Below are 21,804 nucleotides of genomic sequence, written 5' to 3'. Positions count from 1 at the left end.
TAAAAATATGAGATACAACTAGCATGGATGCAACATATATTACTGCTAAAAGCATTCATGTTGGTCATGTATCTTCTGTCAAAAAATTTCCAAACAAGTTACACAGTATAGTTATATTAGTTATTGCTACGCGCTGAACACAGCTCAATGTTCTTCAGCAAGAGCGAGACTTGGATGTTTCGTTGATCGGAGCAGAGCAGGTCTCTTCCACCAGTGATCGATCGCGATCGCGAACAAGGCGGGCTCAAGCATGAACTTGGGCCAAGACGGGCGGAGCAGCAGTTTGGGCTGCCAATCCGGCCCGGACAACGGTGAGTTTTTGCAAAAGAAAATGTGGGTCAGCCCATCATCCTAGGCGTGGTTGGAAGCCAACAACAAAGGAACGAGTTTTGGGGCCAAAAACAAACAAACAAAACTTGGATCCTACTACTCTGAAAACATAGAGGGTGTTTGAGACAGCTCTACAAACTCTACTCCACAAACTCTACCATAAAGCAGCTCCACAAAAAATTGGAGTTTGTGGAGTACCTTTTTCGGTGCTCTCACAACTCCACATTTTTTTTTCGAACTGAGTGCGTGGAGCTGAAACCGTTTGGCTAAAAAACGTGGAGCGAAGCTGAAAAACGTAAAGCAGAGCAGTCCCAAACACCCCCTTAGTACTGACAGATAAGCCTGATCCGGTGATTCTAATCAGATCACTCCTAGTATTAACTTGAGGTCTTGTTTAGTTTCGAAAAAAAATTACAAAATTTTTCAGATTCTTCGTCACATCGAATGTCGCATGCATGGAACATTAAATATAGATTAAAAAATAATAAATTACACAGTTTACCTATAATTTACGAGATGAATCTTTTAGGTGTAGTTAGTCTATGATTAAATAATATTTGTCAAATACAAACGAAAGTGCTACGGTGACGATTTTGCAAAAACTTTTGGAACTAACCAAGTCTTGAGTTAAAAAAGAATGATCCACTGAAATGTGCCTAGTAGCACACTCCTACTACAGTAGTACTCGTAGTGCATTGCCAATGCAATAGGCCAATAGCCCTGCCGCGCATGTGTCTAAAGATTCGATGTGATAGAGAATCTAAAAAATTTTATAAAATTTTTTGGGAACTAAACAAGGCCTAGAATCCACAAACACAGAAAAAAGCGCAACATCCTTAACGCCCCCTACCCTACCCTACCCTACCCTACCCTATCTCTCTGCCTACAGGCGGGCAGACTACTCGCTCCGTCCGTGTTGGCCAACCACGAGCACAACCCCAATGCCAATTGTCATGGTCGTCGCGCCTCGCCTCGCCTCGCCTTGTCGGTAGTCTACCACCCATCCCATCTGTCGAGCGCGGTCGGACTCCACGTTTGGCACCTCCAGCCTTCACGGCGACCGGTTTTAATCTGTGCTGTGGACAGTGGTGGATGGAGGTGACTGGCCAAACGGCGCTGCGGATTGGGGTTGGGGTTGGGGCTTCACAATGATTGCGTCGACGTGTCCTGTCCCGACGTCTCCAGCTGCAGGGTTGGGCCTCCGGCTCCGGGGGTGGCCTCGGAACACGCGAAAAGAGACGGGAGGAAAGGACGAGAAAGCAGCAAAAGGGGCGGGGGCGGGGGCGGGGAGGCACAGCGCGCAGCAGTCCAGTCAGCAGGCAAAGACCGTGGCCGGCTGTTCGTCGGCACGCGCGACGCGAGTGCCGTGGCAGGCTGCAGGCAGAGGAGAGGAGAGGAGAGGAGCCAGCCTAGCCTACCCCCGTGCAGGGAAAACGAATATCGGCATGCTGCTTCTGCTTCCGTTTTGCTGTACGTACTGGAGAATAACCGGGGGCGTGTGCGCCAACTGCCTGCCGTCAGCAGCGACCACCGGCTACGCTCTGCGTACTCGACAGGAGGAGACGACTGGGGAGGCTGCGACGTCACGCCCGCGCCCGCCCGCCCGCCCGCCTCCGGCTCGGCTTTGGCTGCATCTGCAATGCCTGCATTGGATGCCCTACTCCGCACGCTGACACATTCTCAGTAGCGTGCTTCGCAGACCGCAGTGGCACAGCAGTGTGATGTAACCGGTCGGTCAGAGTTTGACGCCGCGCAGCGTCCAACCCAGGCACGCAGGCAGGCAGGCACTGCGCCGCCACGCCCAGCCCGCCCAGCACCGAAAACGAAAAAACCCCAGGCGAAAAGCGCTGCGCCTGCGCGGGCTCGCCACCGCGCGCGTGCTCTGCGGATGCGGAGGCGGCGTGCAGCAGCAGCAGGTGAGCGGCCAGCGCCAACCCCAGCGTGGCACGCCGCGCGCTTCGGCTGCCGCGTGGGGCCCCTGCTGGGTCGTTTGGCACGGGTCGGGCAACCACCGCGGTGGGGGGTGGCGCACGAGGACCGCGCGCAGGGGGATCGGAGGGGTTGCGTTGCGTTGCGTCCGGGGCTCCGGGCTCGTTCCGCTCGGTGCGCCTCTGCCGACTTGGGGAGCGGCACGGGCACACATGTGTCTTGTGCGCGCGCGCGGTGGTGGCCTGTGCTTTTCCGGTTTCCACCTTGGACTTGAGTGTTATTATTCATTTTTGATCGGTTGGGGGGGGGGGGTTTCTGGCCTTTTTTCTGGCTTAGGCGCTGGGGTTTCGTGGCACATCAAATCCACCACAGCACCGGCCATACTACCCCAGCCATCCTCCTTTTTTCCAACCATGCACCACAGCACCGGACATGCTGCGTTGGCTAACGCACGGGGCAGTCCATGGTGCTTTTTAGTTAGGCCTGTTCAGTAGTTAGGCCTGTTCAGTTCAAAATTCCCCGTCACATCGAATCTTATGTCACATATATAAAACATTAAATATAGACGAAAACAAAAACTAATTACACAGTTTAGCTGTAAATTACGAGATGAATCTTTTGATCCTAGTTAGTTTATGATTGAATAATATTTGTCACAAACAAACGAAAGTGCTACAGTACCGAAAACTTTTTACTTTTCGAAACTAAACAAGGCCTTACTACCTTTTCTAACCACGGGATGCAAGTTCATACATTAAGTTTTATTAACATATTGTATTACGTACTGTTTTTAATTACTTGATATGTTAAGCTTTAATGCCACATTATGTTACATTTTTTTTTAATATAATACCATTGTAGTAGCGTTGATGATGGCCAACGATGTTAACATCAATAATTATGTGCTAGCGGTCGTTTTTTTTTTACCATTTTGTTGTCTACAATTTAGTTGTTAATATTCTACTAAATTATAACCATCCTTTAATAAAATCTATTTAGTTTTTTTGTTCCAATCATATGTAACCTTACAACGTAACATGACCGCCCCTGAATATTTTTTTTTCTGTTCGTGCAAGTATGAGCATCGTTGGCGTTACTTTGTGCATGGGACTGTTTCTGGTTTTTTTTCTTCTTAGTGCAAGTATGAGCATCGTTGGCGTTACTTTGTGCATGGAGCCGTTTCTATATGGCTTAGAAGCCATGCATCGTCCCGCCTTCCCTATCGTCTCTACATATCTACCTAACCATACGATATCCCTCCTTTCTCGATTGCATACTCCCCTCCAAAATCATATATCTATCTCTACTTGCCGATGTCTAACCCTCGATGCGACATAAATATTTCTTAGACGCCTTATGAATTTAATCATGAGTTAAACTCTACCATTGACAAGACACAAACCCACTACGTAAAACTAAATTAGTGGATACACACTAGAGACTCATTGAATTGTCATTTGAGTTTATACGCAGGTTCACTCTTACGCTATACTCAAGTTCACTCTTAGTGAGTTATTCTAAACTAGTGGATACAGTTAGAGCCTTAATGATTTAAAGTTATACTCAAGTCTACTCTTAGGTTATTCTAAACCAGTGAATATAGATGCACATTGGAGTCTTTGCGATTCTGTACGATGGACAGAGGGATGAGAGATTATATCAAACCCAATTTTCCAACAGGTACAGCAAGGGCATCCAATCCTGAAGCCATAAAAGATCCGAGGTGCTGGATCGTAAAAGCGCCCCTCGTTTCGTCTATCCCCATCCCCACCTCCACCCGGACCGGAAGCCGCAAGCCCAGCGGCGGAAACCACAAAACCACCAAGCCGAGCGTGAAGGCGCCCGGTGCCCCGCCCCGCCCCGCCCACCACCCCACGAAACCCAAACGCGCCTCCCTCCCCAGCGAGGGATCCCGCATCCCCCCCTACCCGTTTCAATTTTCATTCAAAAGGGCGTGGAGGCGCAGGCGCCGCACCGCCGCCGCCGCCGCCACCGACGAGGGAGGAAACGCCAGTCCTTATTTCCCCCCGTCCCCTCCCCGAACCAGCCCGATGTTGTCCGACCAGGAGCTGGCCCAGTACGTGGAGTCCTTCGTGCAGCACACCGCCGCGCAGGGCGGCACCGGGATATCGGCGGATGCCGTGGTGCGCCAGCTCGGGGCGCAGCTCGGCGTCGACCTCTCCCCCAAGGCGCACCTCATCCGCAGCGTCCTCGTCGCGCTCCTAGGCCCCGCTGCCGCGCCGGCGCCGGACCCCGCCGCCTCGCGGAAGGACCATTTCGACCCCGCGACCGCCGCCGGCGGGGGCGCCCGCGCCGAGGCTCCTGCGCAGCAGCAGCTGCCCTTCTCCACCTCCACCGCCGCCGCGTCGTCGGCCCCCGCCCCGGCGCCCGCCGTTCCCCACTTCTTCCCGCAGCAGCACCAGCACCAGATGCAGTCTTTCCTCTCCGCCCCGCAGCAGTACCAGCACCAGCAGCAGCAACGCGCCGGCGGGCCTCCCTCTCCGTTCGACGTCCCCGCGTCGTACCGCTACGGGCACCAGCCCTTCGCCCAGGCTGACCAGGCCCAGCTGCAGAGGCTCGTCCAGCTACAGCAGCATCAGCAGCAACAGCAGTTGGCTGCCGCGGCGAGAGCTGCGGCTGCAGCGGCACCCACTCCGGCGGAGAGCCCCCGTGCGCGGGCGCCGGCAACGGCGCCGGCTGGCTCCAAGAAGGACAGGTGACACTTCCTGCACTCTTTTAGTTCCTCTTCATTTCCCCCCTTCGAGTTAGGGTTTGCAGTATCCACACAGATGCTACAGTAGATGCGCGTGTCTCGTGCGGCCACATTTAGTTAGGTAGAGTAGCTTCTACGCGAAGCTAAACCTCTACGATCGAAAATTTTCCCCTTTCCAGATTTGTTTGGTGATTTGAGGTGGGATTTACCGGAAAAGCTTACAAGTTTTTTTCTTTTTGTTGGTCTCACGGTTTGTAGTGCACGGATTTGGGCTTGATTGTTTCTGGTGGACAGAAATATTTTATATCAGGATATGATTAGTGGGGTTGGGTGAAGTGGAAGGAACTTGTTTTCAAGCGCTCCAGTTGGTTCATTTGAGAATTTTGTGGTGCCATTTCTACTTGTACTAGAAATTTAATGCCCCCTGGTTCCAAGCTTAGGGGAGGCAATCGTCTTGCTTGCGTGTGTACCTGTGAAAAGCTTTTAATGCTCCCGTAGTCATGTCAACCATTCATGCAGAATTAAATCCCCTAAGGTCATTAACGTAGAAATGGATTCCCTCAACGGCTCAATCCCATCAAAATGTTTGTTTTTCAAGCAACCGGCTTCAAACAAACGAGCTTATCCATAACTGCCAATTTGACTTGCAGAGTGGGCTCTACGTTTAGGTACAACTTGCTCGAACTAGAAAGGAGCCTTTCTGTTTGCTATGTGGATTCACTTGAAAGGAATTTATCGCACTTTATATGTACTAAATCCGTACTACTATTCTGCAAACATCAAACTCTTCTGCATGTGACAATGTTCCTGACACTCTCTTCAGCGTGATATGGATATGTCCCCTGTTCTCAATTGTCACCGTCGGCTGTCATTTGCTGATGTTCAGCCTGTTCACTGAACTCACTGTTCTTGTTGTGGCAATGTAGCAGTGCTAGTGCTGGAGCAAAACGAAGAGGTGGTCCTGGAGGGTTAAACAAAGTCTGCGGTGTGTCTCCAGAGCTGCAAGCTATTGTTGGTGAACCAGCCATGGCTAGAACTGAGGTCCAGTTTTTCTAGCACATCTTTCTAATCAATGCTACTAGAAAGATTGTTTACATCATGGCAAGGAAACTGATGCTGTTAATCAATGCAGATTGTTAAGCAGCTTTGGGCGTACATTCGCAGGAACAATTTGCAAGATCCTAACAATAAGAGAAAGATTATATGCAATGATGAGCTCCGATTAGTTTTTGAGACTGATAGCACAGACATGTTCCAGATGAATAAGCTTCTGTCTAAGCATATACGTCCTCTGGAGAGTAAAAGTAGGTGTTTCTCCTAACACACCATGTCTATTTTTTTTTACAAAACAATCATATCTTTTGTTTACTGAACCTGTGGTCCAAATTCTAGCAGATGATTCAAAACGAGAAGCAAAAAAATTGAAGCCAGAGGGTGGTGAACAAATTCCTAAAGTTGAAACTGATGTTAACCAACTTCCCCTTACGGTTTCTGATGCTCTTGCTACCTTTTTTGGTACGGGAGAAAGAGAAATGGTCCATTCTGAGGCTGTTAAGCGTGTCTGGGAGCACATTAAAAGCAATAATTTAGAGGTTTGGATGATTACTATCAAAACTGTTATGTGCTACTGTGCCTTTTTGAAATGTTGGGTCCAATGTTAAAGTTTTAAACTCCTAGTGGGCTTTGCAAGTAATTTTGTCCAACCTTGGGAAACTACATAAGGTCAAAGGAAATGTCTATATCTGTTTTACAGTACCAGAATATCTTTGTACAAAAAAAGGGGCATAATGTTTGATTTCAGAACATTGGATTACTATTTCTTTTGCTATGAAAATGTAAATGCATCAATATTGGTAACTTGTAACTGCATTCGCTGTGCTTTAAACTGATGTCATACATGAAAACTTGTCTAATTCATGACGATTTTTGTTAGTTGAACCGTTGGACACCCTGCCTGGCCAATATCTGTTTTTTTTTACTTGGTAGATCTCTTGCTTTCTATTTTCTATCGGATTTGAGTTTGGTTGGTGGCATGGTAGTTGTTGGTTGATCAACTAGATGCGTACAGTGGTTCTTTCTAGATACATGTTACCGAGTGTATATATTTCAAATGTGGTTTAAGTTTTGAACTTGAACTATTAAATGGGGTCAGTGTACTTTTCAATATACCATAACACCATGACGATATTATGGGAATCATTATTTTTTTGCAAGTTGGTTTTTTGCCTACCCTTTTGACCTATGACAAGAGTGGAGCATAAGCAAAGCATGTTCCATATAAGCCCATCTTTTCCTTTGGTGTTTTCATACGTAATTTACCAGTAATGATTTTGCCACCTAACATTTCAGTAATGATAAATCTGAACATAAGCAATAGGTGACTTATATTATTGTCTACTGTACCGCAGAAATCTACTTTTGTCTATGGTGTAGTATAATGCATTTTTCCTTCTATTTTTGCCTGCCCTTTCTGTTTTCCTTTTCTGTTTTGCTGCCATGTGAATTGCCTCCGTTCATATTTGTGGTTGGCTTCATTAGTTAACTATTTTTCTGGGGTATATTTTCTGTAAAAACATATTATAGATCCTTGTATAACCATCTGGTGTCTGCATAAAAGCAAACAGGTTTGTAGTGTAATTGGTTTTTCTTGTCTTGTTATGGTTACAGGATCCAGAGAATCCTACAGTGATACTGTGTGACTCCAAACTTAAACAACTCTTTGGATGTGAAAGTCTTGCTGCTCATGGTGTCTCAGAGTTGCTTTCAGACCACCTTTACAAGCAGCAATCTACCAAGATCTGACTGGTTAGTTATCAGACTCTTTATAGCATGCTTATGTAACATTAAGTCAAATATATTTCCTTGCCTAGTACTTGTTGGAGAACATTCGTCCTCTTTCAGTTGTTTGCTTTTGGGGTCCTTGTTTGCCCCCCTTTTAAATATGTTGCACTAGTAAAAGGAGTCTACTGACAACAGTCAAATTGGTACTGTAAAGTTTTGACTTAACAAAATTTAATCATTTTATTTTCACTTTGTAGATTTCTTACATTATGCAGTTTCGATGTCATATGGTAATGCAGGAATATGTGATTGTTTAGCTGTTGGCTGCAGGTGATACATTTTCTGGATTCAGTTGGGCTAACATCCTGGTAGTAGGCACTGATGAAAGGACAAGAAATCCGCTCAAAGCATTGTATCTTCCATATTGGTCAAGACTGATTTACAGTAGCAAGGAAAAGGAAATGGCAGTTGTGGCATATTATCTAGTGAGACATAGTAGTCCATCTGACTTTCTAGTTTGTTAAATAGGGAGCAGCTTGGTTGCTAAGTTAAAAGGACAGCGAGAGCTGATGTACTTTGGCTGATGTAAATTCAGCAACCGTAGGTGCGTTTTCTGGTAAGAAGTCGCTTTCTCGTTAGCTAACCTGGAAGCCTCTTACATTGCTAGTGTCCTAAGTTGACTCGAGACATCTGTACCCCCCCAATGTTATGTTGTAGGTGATACCTAACTTATACAGTTTAGATCGTTATCCTGAATGTTCATCCTTTTCTTCAACCCCTGTATCATCATATCGATCTTATGGACAGTAGTTGTTTACAGCAAACAACTACTGTGCATCGTGGCTGGCCATGTTCCAGAATTTGGTATTTCTGTTCCTGCAATGATGCAGACCATTTACAAGATCCTGCAACTGTACATGATGCTCGTTTCTTGTTCTGGTGTGATGATGAACCCTACAAGTTCTTGAACAGTGCGTAGAACAGTATCATGACCAGGAGGCCGATAATGACGCAGAAAACGATCGTGCTCCTCTTCTTCTCGTCAAGTGTACCTTCTGGCAGCACGTTGTGCACGATGGTCAAAATTACCGCGTCCAGATTCTGCAGTCATGATAAAAATTAAAAACTGTTTAGCCTTTTGGAAACAAGGTTGTCATTGCTACTCCCTCTCGGTCCCAAAATAGTTGACACTTTGTTTCTGTGGTAACTTTGTTTCAGAATCTGTTTATCTGTTTGTCATGCAGGATGCTTGCCTGCTGGATGGTCCCAAGAATCCTCTGAAGCAGTGGCACGCAGGTCTTGTTCACTTGGCTGCAAGGACAGGAAAACAACGCGATTCAGTCGATTCTTTATCCCTGCAACGACCCTAATCCCTAGACGCGACATTGCTGCACATACGCAGTATGCAAGTATGCGAAACACGGTCTTTACGGGGCAAAAATGGTCGGTAAAACACCAACAAATTTCCCTAATCTACCGAGTTCCAGTAAAACCAGACGGTAGAACTGTTACCTGACGAGCAGGAGGCCCCGATAGACGTGGCTAGTGGAGACGTTGCAGTCGAGGTCCCAAGGCAGCTTCTTCCCCTTCCATTCTGCAGAGCAAACGGTTGCACAGGGATTCAGTTTCCTACAGTCCATGCTGAAACTGATAATCTGACCAACAGGTGTTGTTTTGACTGACCTAGAGACCACTTCACGCCCAGGTCGAAGCCTGCTTCGTCTGGAGACGGTTTGAGCACGAACGACACATGGTGCCGGACCATCAGCGCATGGAGAAGCAGGAACATGTCCTGCAACAACGTCGTCACGGCCAGGTCAAAAATGCAGGATTGCAGGCATACATGTTGTATCGTTCAGGATTGCAACAACTTGGTCAAAAATGCAGGACCATCAGCTCGTTTTACCTTGCCCAGCTGCGGAACATCAACGGACCGGAGGTTACCGAAGAAGTAGAGGCACTCGTCGCCGAGCAGCTCGAGGAGCTCCCGGACGCTCCGGTTCTGGATGGCGGAGTTGAGCTTCACCATCCTCATCACGGTCCGGAGCCCGTCTCCGCCGCCATCGCCGAACAGCCCCTGGGCGCGGAACTTTCCGGCGTCTCGTCCTCCACGCCCCGTCTTGACACGCGCTGCCGCTGGCGGCATCCTGCCATTGCCATGTCTTGGAACGGTTTTGGGATGGTGCGGACGGTAGTGCTGCTGGCGATGAAGCGATGGGAGAGGAGGAAGAAGACGCGGCAGGGTTGATGAGTCCATGGAGACAGGTGAACTGAAAAGGGTCTCGTCTGAATGTGAATGTGAAATGGACGTGCTGCAGCTTTCAGGCGTCTTATACGTGCCCGAGAGTGTTGGTCTTGGAGTTTTGTCGAGCAGGCGATGCATGTCGGGCTCGCAAGGAAAGGATTGTTATGTATGAGAGGAGAGATCGAATAAGCCATGCAAGGGTACATGCTCTGATGTGTATCATGCACATGGCTGCAAGTGCAAGCTAGGTTGGGTAATTGGGTCTGCCAAGGAAAGCAAGGAAATGATGCTCTTCCAAACTTGGGTTAGGGTCCATGCCCCCATAATCGGTATGTAGGGTACCCTACATCAATCAAGCTTATATATTCACGGAGTCGTTTTGTGAGCTTCGTTCAGACAGTTTCTGTGCTTCCTCCTTGCGGCGCTTCAAACTGATATGCACTCTTCCATTGTACCTTTTCTTTTACAACACTCTTCATTGCATTGCATAATATATATACTGTCAAACTGACGACATCGGTGACAGCTGGGCTTTTTTGTGCTTGGTCTAACACACCTTGGGCCTTAGGGGCTGTTGGACCACACTAAATTGGACTCAAATGGCTGAGGTGACAATGAAAAATTGTAGATCTTCCTAAGTTGAGAAATTTGCATACCAAATTCGTCCATCTCAGACTATGGACGAGGGAGATATGGCCCATAGAAATCTGTTGTTCATGTGGGACTTTGGGCCGGATCGAGTTCGTCTTTCTCATTCTTTCTTATTGGATCGTCCTAAGTCCATGCCCATGTGGCCATGTATACCATTTCCAAGATTGTCCCATTGGCCTCAAATTTCATGTCACTTTTCAATAAACCCCAAAATATCGAATATGGAACTATTTCAAGAGGCAAGTGGCATGCTAGTGTTTGAATATGGTCAATAATGCCACCAAAATGAGTTGTAAAATATATGCATAAGCAACACCAATAGTTGTAGATGTGTCGGTATTAGCTGTGATAAAACTACGCCTAATTGGTATGGACAAGTAAGATGTGTGTGTGTGCGCACGTGTCTATGTGTGCATACATGCACGTGGATGTGCATGTGCACGTGACCCAAGGATAGATCCTAGCAAACCCTAGATCAGAACTAGCTTATGCTTTCCTACCATCTCTCTCTCATTATAAGAAATTGACTTGAGCATTCTAGCATGGAGAAATCGCGGATGGACATAGGGCATATCAAGGCTTGAACGAGGATAAACCTTTTGTGTCTTGAGTGCTAAACCGTTGAAATCCCACACATCGACCCAAGGATAGATCCAGTAAATATTGTGACATGAAAGTTGTTTTGTGCTCTTTGTTTCCGCATATATAGATAATCTCAATTGAAGCTTAGAAGGACATACAATTTCCAAAAGATTTGTTGCTACTACTCGTAGTGTCTAGGATCTTGAACCAATAATGCATGTGTGCGTGTGCAAGTGTGTGTGTGTGTGTGGGTACGTGCGCACTGATGTGCATGCGTGCATGTCTCAGGGATAGATCCTACCAAACCCTAGATCAGAACTAGCTTACGCTCTCATACCATCTCCATCTCTCTCATTGTAAGAACTTGACTTGAGCATTCTAGCACGAAGAAATCGCTGATGGATATAGGGCTTATCAAGGCTCGAACGAGGAAAAACCTCTATGTCTTGAGTGCTAAACCACGGAAGGGCCACACATCGACCCATATAGATAGACCTTGCAAGCACTATGACGTGAAAGTTGTTTTGTGTTCTTTGTTTTCACATATATAGATAATCTCATTTGAAGGATAGAAGGACATACGGTTTCCAAAAGATCTGCTGCTACTACAGTGGCATCTGGGATCTTGGACCAACAGTGTGTGTGTGTGTGTGTGTGTGTGTGTGTGTGTGTGTGTGTGTGCGCGCGCGCGTGCGTGTCCCAAGGATAGGTCCTAGCAAGACCTAGATTAGAACTAGCTTACACTCTCCTGCCATCTCTCTCTCTCATTGTAAGAACTTGACTTGAGCATTCTAACATAAAGAATTTGTTGATGGACATAGGGCTTATCAAGGCTCGAACAAGGATAAACCTATGTGTCTTGAGTGCGAAACCACCTAAGTCCCATGCATCGACCTATAGATCGATCCGTTAATCACTGTTGCATGAAAGACGTCTTGTGATCTTTGTTTTGTATACATCATCTCATTTGAAGCTTAAAAGGAAATATATGATTTTCAAAAGATTAGTTGCTACTACTCGTGGCATCTAGGATCTTGGACCAACCATGTGTGCCAAGGATGGTATCCACCACCATGAGATATGTAGCATAATGGGTAAGACCTAGGTAGAAGAAGAGCTTGCAAGCTTTCCTCACCACCACATCATATAGTTGTTATCTAGGAGCATCAGTGATGATGGTGATATAGGCTCAGTGGAGCGACAAGTGAGGGCCATTGTAATAGTCCTACTCTCCATCCTTCATCTCCTTCTTCCATCTCTTTTTTCTTCATATCCAATCGGGGCCAGCCACATGCTAGAAATATCGCTCGCCAATAATAAAAAAGGAACAAGGACACAATTGCATCCTTGTAACCATATCCTGATAGTTATTGATGCATTTAAAAGTGCTATTTTCAATGATTGCATACTTTGGGTGTAGTTGACAAAGTAAATCATTTATGGTCACAAAATTATATATGAAGTTCTAAAGTTCTAAAGTTTAAAATTTTGAAACGACCTTGGATGAAAAATCGGTAAAAACCAAAGTTGTAGATCTCGATGAGAACTACAACTTCATAGTTGATGATTTTTTCAATTTAAATAATTTGAGGTCCCAAAAGTATGGCTGAAGTTTGACAATTTGAAATTCAAATTTGTCAAATGACCTCAAATGGTGAAACGACCAACATCAAAATTGTAGATCATGATTACAATAACTTTATAGTTGATGACTTTTTCATCTGATGTCGTTAGGGTCCTAAATATTTATTTTAAAATTCTGAGAAGTGAATACTAAGGAAATGAATATGTCATATAGACATAAGCGACTTAGGGGTGGAGTGGCAGGTCTCAGGTTTGAATCCTAACAACACACAACGTGTAGGTTGTCACGACGCGCGACTGTGCGGCTGGTTGATGGGGCCTTCTCCAGATTAAAATATTTTTAGCTATTTTTTATGTGATTTTGGAATTTGTAAAAATTCTAATCACGCAAGTTGGTAACTTGAACCTGTGGTAATAAATTTGTCACCACCAGTTTTCAAACAATAGTGATGATCATTCTTAGACTATCTCCAACAACCGTTACCCAAGATACAAGACCCATTCAAACTTTGGGTAGCGCTACAGGCAAAAGGTTTTATATCTATTTTTAATCTTCTCCAACAACAAGACCCAAAAGAGAATCCTTCCTGCAAACGAGTCTCGAGAAAAGAGAATACTTATATTTGTGTTATGCATCTCCTAATGCATAAAATAGGTCTACTATATGAATACTCTGTTGGAGGTTATATGTATTACGTTGAAGCGTCTCTAGATAGCCTTATCATTTCATCACCGAGGCACCAAAACCGGCGGTGGTGTTAACATTAGACCTAAATTTAACGATGACAAGCGATGGGGTTGTACTTATTTTAGGCCCCCGCTTAGTTACTTTCTGTTAGACACATGCATGGAGTACTAAATATAAATTATTTACGAAACTAAAAAAACACAGTTAGAGAGTAATTTGCAAGACGAATTTTTAAGACTAATTAATTTATAATTGAATACTAATTGTCAAATAAAACAAAAATAATATAATACCTGTTAAACTTTAACATCTTAACAACAGACTTGTACTTATTTTATATCGAAACGGACTTGATTTTTTTTTACGAATATCATATTAAACTTTTTCGAGTAGTACGAATTACGAAAAGAAACCGTACGTACTGTAACCATTTCCAGTTTGCCACCCCCTACGTACCGGCCGGCGTGGCGCTGCCGGACCCGGACGACGACGCCACCTCGGCGTCCTGAAATTCCGTGCCATCCACAGTTGAGGAAGGACGGGTCGCGGGTCCCGCCCCCCACCGCCCAAGATCTGGCGCCACATCAGCGTTGCTGGCGGCTACGGCTCCCATGAAAGCGACTCCCGGTTCTCTGTGGCAGCCCAGTCCATGGCCAACCCTGTTGCCGATGCCACGCTCACTCACGGCCGAGGCCACCGCACCGAGACTCGCCACATGTGGGACGACGACTCAGCTCCATGCTCCATGGCAGGTCGGATCCGTGGCCGACGTGTGGCGACGATGGCGATGGGGCCCACGCGTCCTGGTCATCGTCAGCGTCACCGGCCACGTACGCCGATTGGCAGCGAACTCGATCAGAGCCCAACAGGCCAGGCATGATGCTGGACGGACGGGTAGGTCTGGACAGATCTGTCCCGTGCTTTAAACCAGCCTATATTTTATCACTCTTGTTTCGGCGCAGCAATGCATGCTGACCGTCCGACGTCCGTGTAGTCCAGGCCGTCCGTCCTTGACGCCTCGTGGTTGGAGTAGTGCGTGCGTGCGTCGTTCCAAACTCGCCGTAAAAAGCTGTCGTCTCTAGGCACATCGATTACCACATTGACTTGACACTAGTGTTGTTACTTCACTATACCACCACGTACTAGAGCTGAAACTGAAACAGCTTGCATTGCATCACTGCAATAATGAACAATGGTTTCTGTCAAAACAATGGCCAAAGCAAAGATGAACTAGGCTTGCTTGCTCTCAACGTGGAGTACACAAAACGAAAGCTAGGTAGCAGCCAGCAGCCAAGTCACCTGGCAGGGGAAAAGCAGGGAGAGGCCATCCAGCCCCGACACCGATGGATCGGACGTGCGCCGGCCGGCGACGGTGGCTTTTGGAAAAAGGCGCGGAAAGTTTTTAGGCTGCTGGGTGGGTGGCGACCGACGACACCGAGTTGTTAATTTTCAATCCAACAGGGAAGATCGAGGCCGTGCCGCGCTCGATCCGACGCGATCCCCTCCACCTGCCGGAATCATTGTTGTTGCCCACGGAACCAAGCGGATGCTGGCACTGCTGCTGCCCGCGAGGCTCTGCGGCCACATGCCATATGCCAGCGCTTCATCACTTCACCCCAGACATGCATGCCTAGCTAGCTGTAAAACTAACTAATAGCTAGTGTGTGTTAATCTCTGATGATCCCTTTCATGGCGTAGTACATGGATACACGTATGTAGGGTGCCTGGCCATGCAGTGATCACAATTATATTCATGTATTGTTACCACACAAGCTTCAATTCGGTTTATACGAGTAAAGCCTTGAATAATTAATGATGACAGGTTCATGCTTCCTCTTTCGATCTCTGTCTAGCTATCTCCATATATAGTACAGTGCCTGATCTGCGACGTTGAATCCTAGTAGTAGCTAGCTACTAGAACGTATATATTGGGTGGCAATTGGCATCATTTTCGGAGAGAAATCCTGGTTAGCATCATTGGATCAGGATACGGTATCTTGAAACATTCCACTTGCACATATCGTTCCGGACTTCCGGCAGCCTACGCCATAGACGCATTCATTCATGTGTTCCTTTGTTTCTAAGCCAATAACAATCCTACTACATATCACCAATATTCACCCGTCAACACGCACAGTTTTTGTTTGCTTGTTTTATTTACACGTACACGTACGACGCCTGCCTCCACTGATGAGGCTCAGACCAATAATCACTAACCTGTGTCTCTAAGCTCTGGTTGGACACGGAAAAGTTGATGTAATTTGCAGCTAGCCGCTATCCATAATTTTTGACCCTATAGCTAGCTAGCTACAAATGCAAGGCATGATCGCAGCAGCTAGTTCGATTATTGGGTGCGTGGCACGCTATACTCGATTGGTGGAGATGTATATGTACGTGCACCATCGGAGCTAGTGAGCACACATTCTTTGGCCGATGGATCAGATCGGATCACGTACGTTTGCATTGCTCTGTCTCAACGCCACCATCCATCCATCGTCCATCGTATCTCTCGGCCATACAAAACAATTCTACTACCACGTACGTACTTCTGCTAGTTTATTTCTCTCGAACTATGCAACGTAGATCTGGAGGCCATCGATCGATCCATGCATGCATCATTGCAAATATACAAACTAGCACGTACGCAGGGAGATCGATCTCGGATCAATCGATCTATGGCGATGGATCCAGGAGAACATCTGAACATGCATGCATGTCGTTCGTCCGTCCGTGTCCAGCCAAGGCTGGCACTGCTGTGCTGGGAAGGCAGGCACACACACTGCGTAGCAGGGTATTGATCTCGGATGCATGATGCATTGCATGCACTGACGGCCGGCCGGTGATGACGAGCTAGCACAGCACGGTGGACACATCGCCCCTTACAACTCAAAAGGCGTGCTCGCCGTCGTGGCCCTGCCAGCTCTGAATCTCTGATCCCTATCCTGTACTTTGGCCTCATCTTGACAGCCGGATCGATCGACGCCCTAGCTATACAGTAGCAGCTTATTACTCCTAACAAGCTAGGCCAAAGTAGTCGAAAGAGGAACAGTGCACGCATGCACCTAGCTCATTCATCGTCGATCGATCTGGACTGGACATGTGCATCTTCCAGGCCTGCATGGGCATGGTGCTCGCGCTAGCTCTCGCTGGAACATGGTGGCCATGGCTACCTTTTGGAGAGATAGATACTATGGCCTTGTTTAGTCCCCTAAAAATTTTGCAAAGTTTTTCAGATTCTCCATCACATCGAATCTTTAGACGTATGCATTGAGTATTAAATATAGATAAAAATAAAAACTAATTACACAGTTTAGTCGGAATTGATGAGACGAATCTTTTGAGCCTAGTTAGTCCATGATTGAACAATATTTGTCAAATACAAACGAAATTGCTACCGTGCTCATTTTGCCAAAAATTTTGGAACTAAACAAGGCCTATATGATCGATCAATCAATCCATCAGAGAGCATGCATGCATGCAACTTGCATTTGCCTCGCCCTGAATATAATGGACACGTACGGTATGGGAATAATTACGTTGCATGTAGCCATGTGGTGGACCTCGGCTCGCTCTAAGATTCACAATCTTTTTTTATTATATACATACAAAAGAATCCGTATATATGATGATGATGATACAGTACACATGGTTGGCTGGCTGGCTGGCTTGCCCTTTTACTCTACGCAATGACCATTTTGGCCTTGCAGGTCCCGGCACTATATATACAGCCCCTCTGGCCCTCAACCCACCACAGCATCACAAAGACAGTCAGTCCATCACACTGGTAAAGCTCTGCTTAGCTCGGAGCTTCAGTGCTTTGTTCAGTCCAGCTCGATCGGCAGTCACAACCACAGCACCCTAGCTGCACCAATGGCCACCGCCGAGGTAATCACACCCCCTTCCGATCCCGTGCATTTCTCTCCAGTTCAATCGATCGCATATATAGTCAGTTTCATCCATCTGCATGCATGCATGCTTGCACCAGTCACCATTATGCGTGAATGACGATGCAGTACGTGATCGTACTGAACGCACCATGGAAAAATGCATGCATGCTCACCATTCTCTCTATCACTGGATTCGCACCGAGAAATGTGCAAACACACATCTCAATGCGAATCTAATTTGATATGTGTGTTTCCACACTTCTTAATGCAAATTCAGTGGTGAAGAGAGTGGGAGCATATGCCCTTAAGGGAAAAAAAAAAAAAAACTGTGTTCTGCTCACCGTTCCTTCGTCGTCCTTCCGTGTGTGCGAACGTAGGTCCAGGTCCCGACTGCCGTGCCCGTCGAGGAGGCTCCGGTGGTAGTGGAGGAGGCTGTCCAGCCGGCCGCCGTTGAGGAAACACCCAAGGAGGAGGCCTCTGCTCCGGTTGTCGAAGAGAGCCCGGCCGCCGACGAGCCAGCTCCGGCGGCGGAGACCGAGGTCGCTAAGGAGCCGGAGGCGGAAGCTGTTCCTGCCGAGACTGAGACCAAGGAGGTCGAGGTCGAGGCCGTGGCTGAGCCGGCCGAGGCAGAGACAGAGACCAAGGAAGCAGAGGCGGCCGAGGCCGCGCCGGCAGCAGAGACGGAGGAGGTCAAGGAAGCAGAGCCCGTGGAGGCTGCTGCCGCCGTCGAGGCTGTCCCGGCCGAGACTGAGGCTGAGCCGGCGGAGGTAGCGGCCGAGCCCGAGGCAGCAGCGCCGGCAGAGACCGAGACCAAGGAAGCGGAGGCAGAGGCTGCGGCGGCTCCGGTTGAGGCCGAGGTGGCCGTGCCCGTGCCGGCTGAGGAGGCCAAGGAGGAGGAGGAGGAGGCAGTAGCGCCGGCTGCTGCCGCTGTCACAGAAGCCGCGCCGCCGGCCGCGCAGGAGGAAGCACCGGCCGCCGCGGCGACCGAGGAGACGGCGCCGGCAGAAGCGGCCCCTGCTCCCGAGGCGGCCGCCGCCGACAAGTCCGACGAGTGAGTCCAGTGGCGGACGATCTAGCTGTGTCAGCCTGTCATATGTCGCCGCGCTGGTGCGCAGCACGGCATGGCGGCGGCATATAGGTCAGCTGCTTTTTCGTGGACTCGTCGTCGCGGTTCGGCGGGTTCATGTTGTGTCGTACTTAGCTACGTGGCGCGGTGGGACCCTCTAGTACCTGTTGTGTTGTGTCGTGACGAATAATGTATCAGTGTGTTATTACTTGTGTGTCGGGTTAATGGGCCCAGTGTCGGTGCTGATGTGGCCTGGCTTTACAGCACATCGGTGGGGCCGGGGCTCTATGTCGTTTAAATATGTTGGTTAATACGTGTACCGTACCATCTAGTATGTGTTTTTCTTTTCGAAAACATCTAGTATGCATGTGTGTGTTGAGCGTGTAGTATATCTGTGTACCATCTTTTGAAGATCTCTCTTTATTTTTCCAAATCAAGCTGTTGTTGAAGTATGAACTTGTTACTAACTAGTATTACCATGTGGGTCATATTTGAGCTATACATAACTCTCTAAGGCCTTGTTTGGGCAGCTCAAGCTTGAATCCGGCCCTCTTTTCATTCCTGGACCAAAATTCCAAAGAAATCCTTTCCTGAGCTTCATAAGTGAGGATTGGTTCCGGGTTGTAGAGGGAGTTGATTTGTCGAAACAGGTCGGGATTAGAATCTAGCTTGGCCTTAACTGAACGCTTGTTCAACGCCGGGTTGGTTTTCATTCTATGCTGGCCCAATCCAAGTGGAATGGACCTCATTCCAGGCCAATCCGAGAAAAATGAATGAGGCCTAAATTTGTGTAGGAATAATGGAAGTCATGTGAGTAAGGACCCGAGGCATGTGGGTTTTGGACCGAACGGGAGCGAGAGCAAATCTGGACTTCCCGGTGGCGGAGGATGTCATGCACATTTATTAGAGCGCCATATTAGTAAAACTGTACTTTTTGCATGAAACGATGAGGAGAGAGAAGGAAGTAGTTTCACCATGGTGAAACTCCACTGGCGTTGTTTCCCACGCGGTGAAACAGGATGAAATCTCCATTGAGGACTAAATTGTTTCACCATCTTGCATATGATCCAATCATTTTGCAGTAATTAAATGCTTTGCCCAGCCTATGAAACATCAAAGTGAAACTCATGCATTGTGGAGGTTGTTTCATTGTTCGTTTCATTGATGCTCTGTCAGCAGATTTGTTTTGGAAACAGTGCATTGAAACGGGCCATTGAGACTGTCCTGAGGGGGGCCTGGCACCCCCAACCTTCTCATAACTCCCTTAATACATACTATAAATTAGGTGCTTAATTGTCTAATTAACTAGTTATAATGATATTATCTGTACTAAGATTTTTATTCTTATTTCATATTGATCTATAATAGTTTCTTATATAAATAAAATCTAGATCTTTCTAATATTTTTTTCATATTTTTTATTTTTATTATTGCCTATCAAACATTAGTTTGTCTCCTACCACACACTCTAATTAGCTAGTTAATTGAAAATCAGCGTTTTTCTTGTTGAATCCTTTTGAATTGATCTCCAACAATGGGATCTATATTATTTAGCATTAGTCTTCCTATTATCTTTCTTATCTCCTATGTTTCTATCATTATTCGTCTAAACTCTAAATGGTCATTAAGCACGTGTACTCAACTTTTAAACACTAACAGTGGTATGGTGTTTTGGTTTAACCTTCTATTTAAATGACCATTTTACCCGTTTAAGTGATCGCCTTGTCTGAGGCTAAAAGATATGTAACTGATTGTTTGTCATTTGATGTTAGGATCTAGTACTAATTAATTTTGCCCCCGTTTAACTACTTGTTTTACTGTGATTCTTTTCCTGGCCAAAGAAATAGATTGATCAGGTAAAGATTAGGGGCTTCAGAATAATTAATTTCTCTTTATTTTTTCTGCTTTTTTGTCGCAAATGTTTATTTTGGTGCTATGTACACCTTTGTCATGTAATATTTTAACACACATGATTGTTTTTGATTTGCACGGGCCCTCCTATGTTCAAATCCTGGCTCCGCCCCTGGGACTTCCCCACATGGGCTTACACGGGCCATAGGTTTAGGACCTTGAAACAAGACAAGTTTTGATTTCTACCCATGGGTGCCCAACCAAGGACTTAAACAAGAGTAAATTAAGCCCACTATTTGATAAAAGCCTAACATGGCCAATCTAATAAACCAACACTAGGCATAGAACATCTCCCTTTATCTAGTCAGACCCCTCTAGAACTCCCCGTCTCCCTCCTAGCCGACCCAAAGCAGTAGCTGGCTGCCTGGCTCATAGGCATCACCGGTAAGGACTTAACGACTGTGAGGGGTTTTGGTGCAGAGTCTATTTAGATGCAAATACACAGATGTTCCACTTGGCCTCAATCCTACTATCATCCCTAATTTTGTGACAAACTTATTGTCCATTAGCTAGTTAGGTAGCCAGTGGTGGACTTATAATCTAGGTTCAAATCATAGGCTTGATACTTGTACTCATATACCATAAGGAAAAGATGTTATTTAAAAGTGAGGCTCCTATGTTGATTTTTGTCAATCTTGTAATAACCTTTCAAAGTTTCTAAAGGTAAACTGTGTGTGTTCATAGATGTGCTAATGAGTCTGGATATTCGTATAAAAACTTTGTCTCTCTTTTGTGTTTGCGAAAAAAGACTAGGTGGCAAGGTGGGTGGTTTCGTTGAGTTGTGAAGAGTGTATAGGATTGTTTGTGCAACAATTCGTTTTACTTTTTCTTTTGAGATAGAAGAATTGATTTTACTTGCCTTAGCTTCAAACGTCGAGCACTTTTGTCCAAAAAAAGTCCACGATCAAAGTGGTAGCCCAATAGAAATCTGCTTGACAAAGGGCTCTTATGCGGATCCATTTTAGAAACAGCCCATATGAAGTTTGGAGGCCCCATCGGCCGATTCCTGAGAGCTGAAAGCCGGGTTGCTTGTTCGAAGCCCTGCGAGATGTCCGAGAAAGTGCGAGCGCGAGCCTGAAGAGGATTGCCAATGCAATGTTTGGTTCTTGATTGATGAAAGGATCTTTCCTGATTTTTTTGACCAAAAAGACTATGGGGGAAGATTCCTACAGTGAGCCATTTTAATATTAATATTAATAAAAGGAATGAGGAAGTACTTACATACAAAATTAACTAAAAGCATCTAGCCAAATATAGAAGGACGACCTAAGATCATCCTTGAAACAAACAGACTTCAGGTTGCATCTTCCACAATTTCCATGCTGCAATCAACCTTGCCTCAGTGAAGAATGGATGGTTGTGAGTTGCCCCTAATTGCACCAACCTACAGAAGCGGAAGTGAGCTATCCCGCTGGAATGGAGAGTTGCCCAACATTA

At 46.5% G+C, this 21,804-nt stretch overlaps 3 protein-coding genes across 3 annotated transcripts; 2 read left to right on the top strand and 1 right to left on the bottom strand.

The window, feature by feature from the left end:
- LOC8064043 (skin secretory protein xP2) lies at positions 3,894 to 8,528 on the top strand. Its single transcript, XM_002445876.2, has 6 exons — positions 3,894 to 4,975; positions 5,899 to 6,013; positions 6,105 to 6,276; positions 6,368 to 6,564; positions 7,640 to 7,777; positions 8,084 to 8,528. The coding sequence occupies exons 1-5, from the start codon at positions 3,894 to 3,896 to the stop codon at positions 7,772 to 7,774; spliced, it is 1,701 nt and encodes a 566-aa protein (XP_002445921.2). The 3' UTR covers positions 7,775 to 7,777; positions 8,084 to 8,528.
- On the bottom strand, positions 8,326 to 10,184 carry LOC8055195. The gene is made up of 5 exons (XM_002444743.2): positions 9,660 to 10,184; positions 9,437 to 9,545; positions 9,266 to 9,347; positions 9,007 to 9,064; positions 8,326 to 8,854 (listed from the first exon to the last, which is right to left on the bottom strand). The coding sequence occupies exons 1-5, from the start codon at positions 10,134 to 10,136 to the stop codon at positions 8,708 to 8,710; spliced, it is 873 nt and encodes a 290-aa protein (XP_002444788.2). The 5' UTR covers positions 10,137 to 10,184; the 3' UTR covers positions 8,326 to 8,707.
- LOC110436930 (fibrous sheath CABYR-binding protein) lies at positions 17,231 to 18,905 on the top strand. Its single transcript, XM_021464669.1, has 2 exons — positions 17,231 to 17,388; positions 17,768 to 18,905. Exons 1-2 carry the CDS (start codon positions 17,374 to 17,376, stop codon positions 18,443 to 18,445), a joined length of 693 nt encoding a protein of 230 aa, XP_021320344.1. The 5' UTR covers positions 17,231 to 17,373; the 3' UTR covers positions 18,446 to 18,905.

Source organism: Sorghum bicolor, chromosome 7 (assembly GCF_000003195.3).
Source record: "Sorghum bicolor cultivar BTx623 chromosome 7, Sorghum_bicolor_NCBIv3, whole genome shotgun sequence".
Classification (NCBI taxonomy): Eukaryota; Viridiplantae; Streptophyta; class Magnoliopsida; order Poales; family Poaceae; genus Sorghum; species Sorghum bicolor.
The sequence above is the reverse complement of the archived record's forward strand: the minus strand, read 5'-3'. Positions and strand labels throughout refer to the sequence as shown.

Excerpts from the sequence above, each read along its gene's own strand:
- LOC8064043 (XM_002445876.2), top strand. The coding sequence starts at position 3,894 with ATGGACAGAGGGATGAGAGATTATATCAAACCCAATTTTCCAACAGGT. Across the intron at positions 4,976-5,898 it reads GCTGGCTCCAAGAAGGACAG|CAGTGCTAGTGCTGGAGCAA; the intron begins GTGACACTTCCT and ends GTGGCAATGTAG. Across the intron at positions 6,014-6,104 it reads CAGCCATGGCTAGAACTGAG|ATTGTTAAGCAGCTTTGGGC; the intron begins GTCCAGTTTTTC and ends TAATCAATGCAG.
- LOC8055195 (XM_002444743.2), bottom strand. The coding sequence starts at position 10,136 with ATGCATCGCCTGCTCGACAAAACTCCAAGACCAACACTCTCGGGCACG. Across the intron at positions 9,348-9,436 it reads GGGCGTGAAGTGGTCTCTAG|AATGGAAGGGGAAGAAGCTG; the intron begins GTCAGTCAAAAC and ends TTTGCTCTGCAG. Across the intron at positions 9,065-9,265 it reads CGGGGCCTCCTGCTCGTCAG|CCAAGTGAACAAGACCTGCG; the intron begins GTAACAGTTCTA and ends CTGTCCTTGCAG.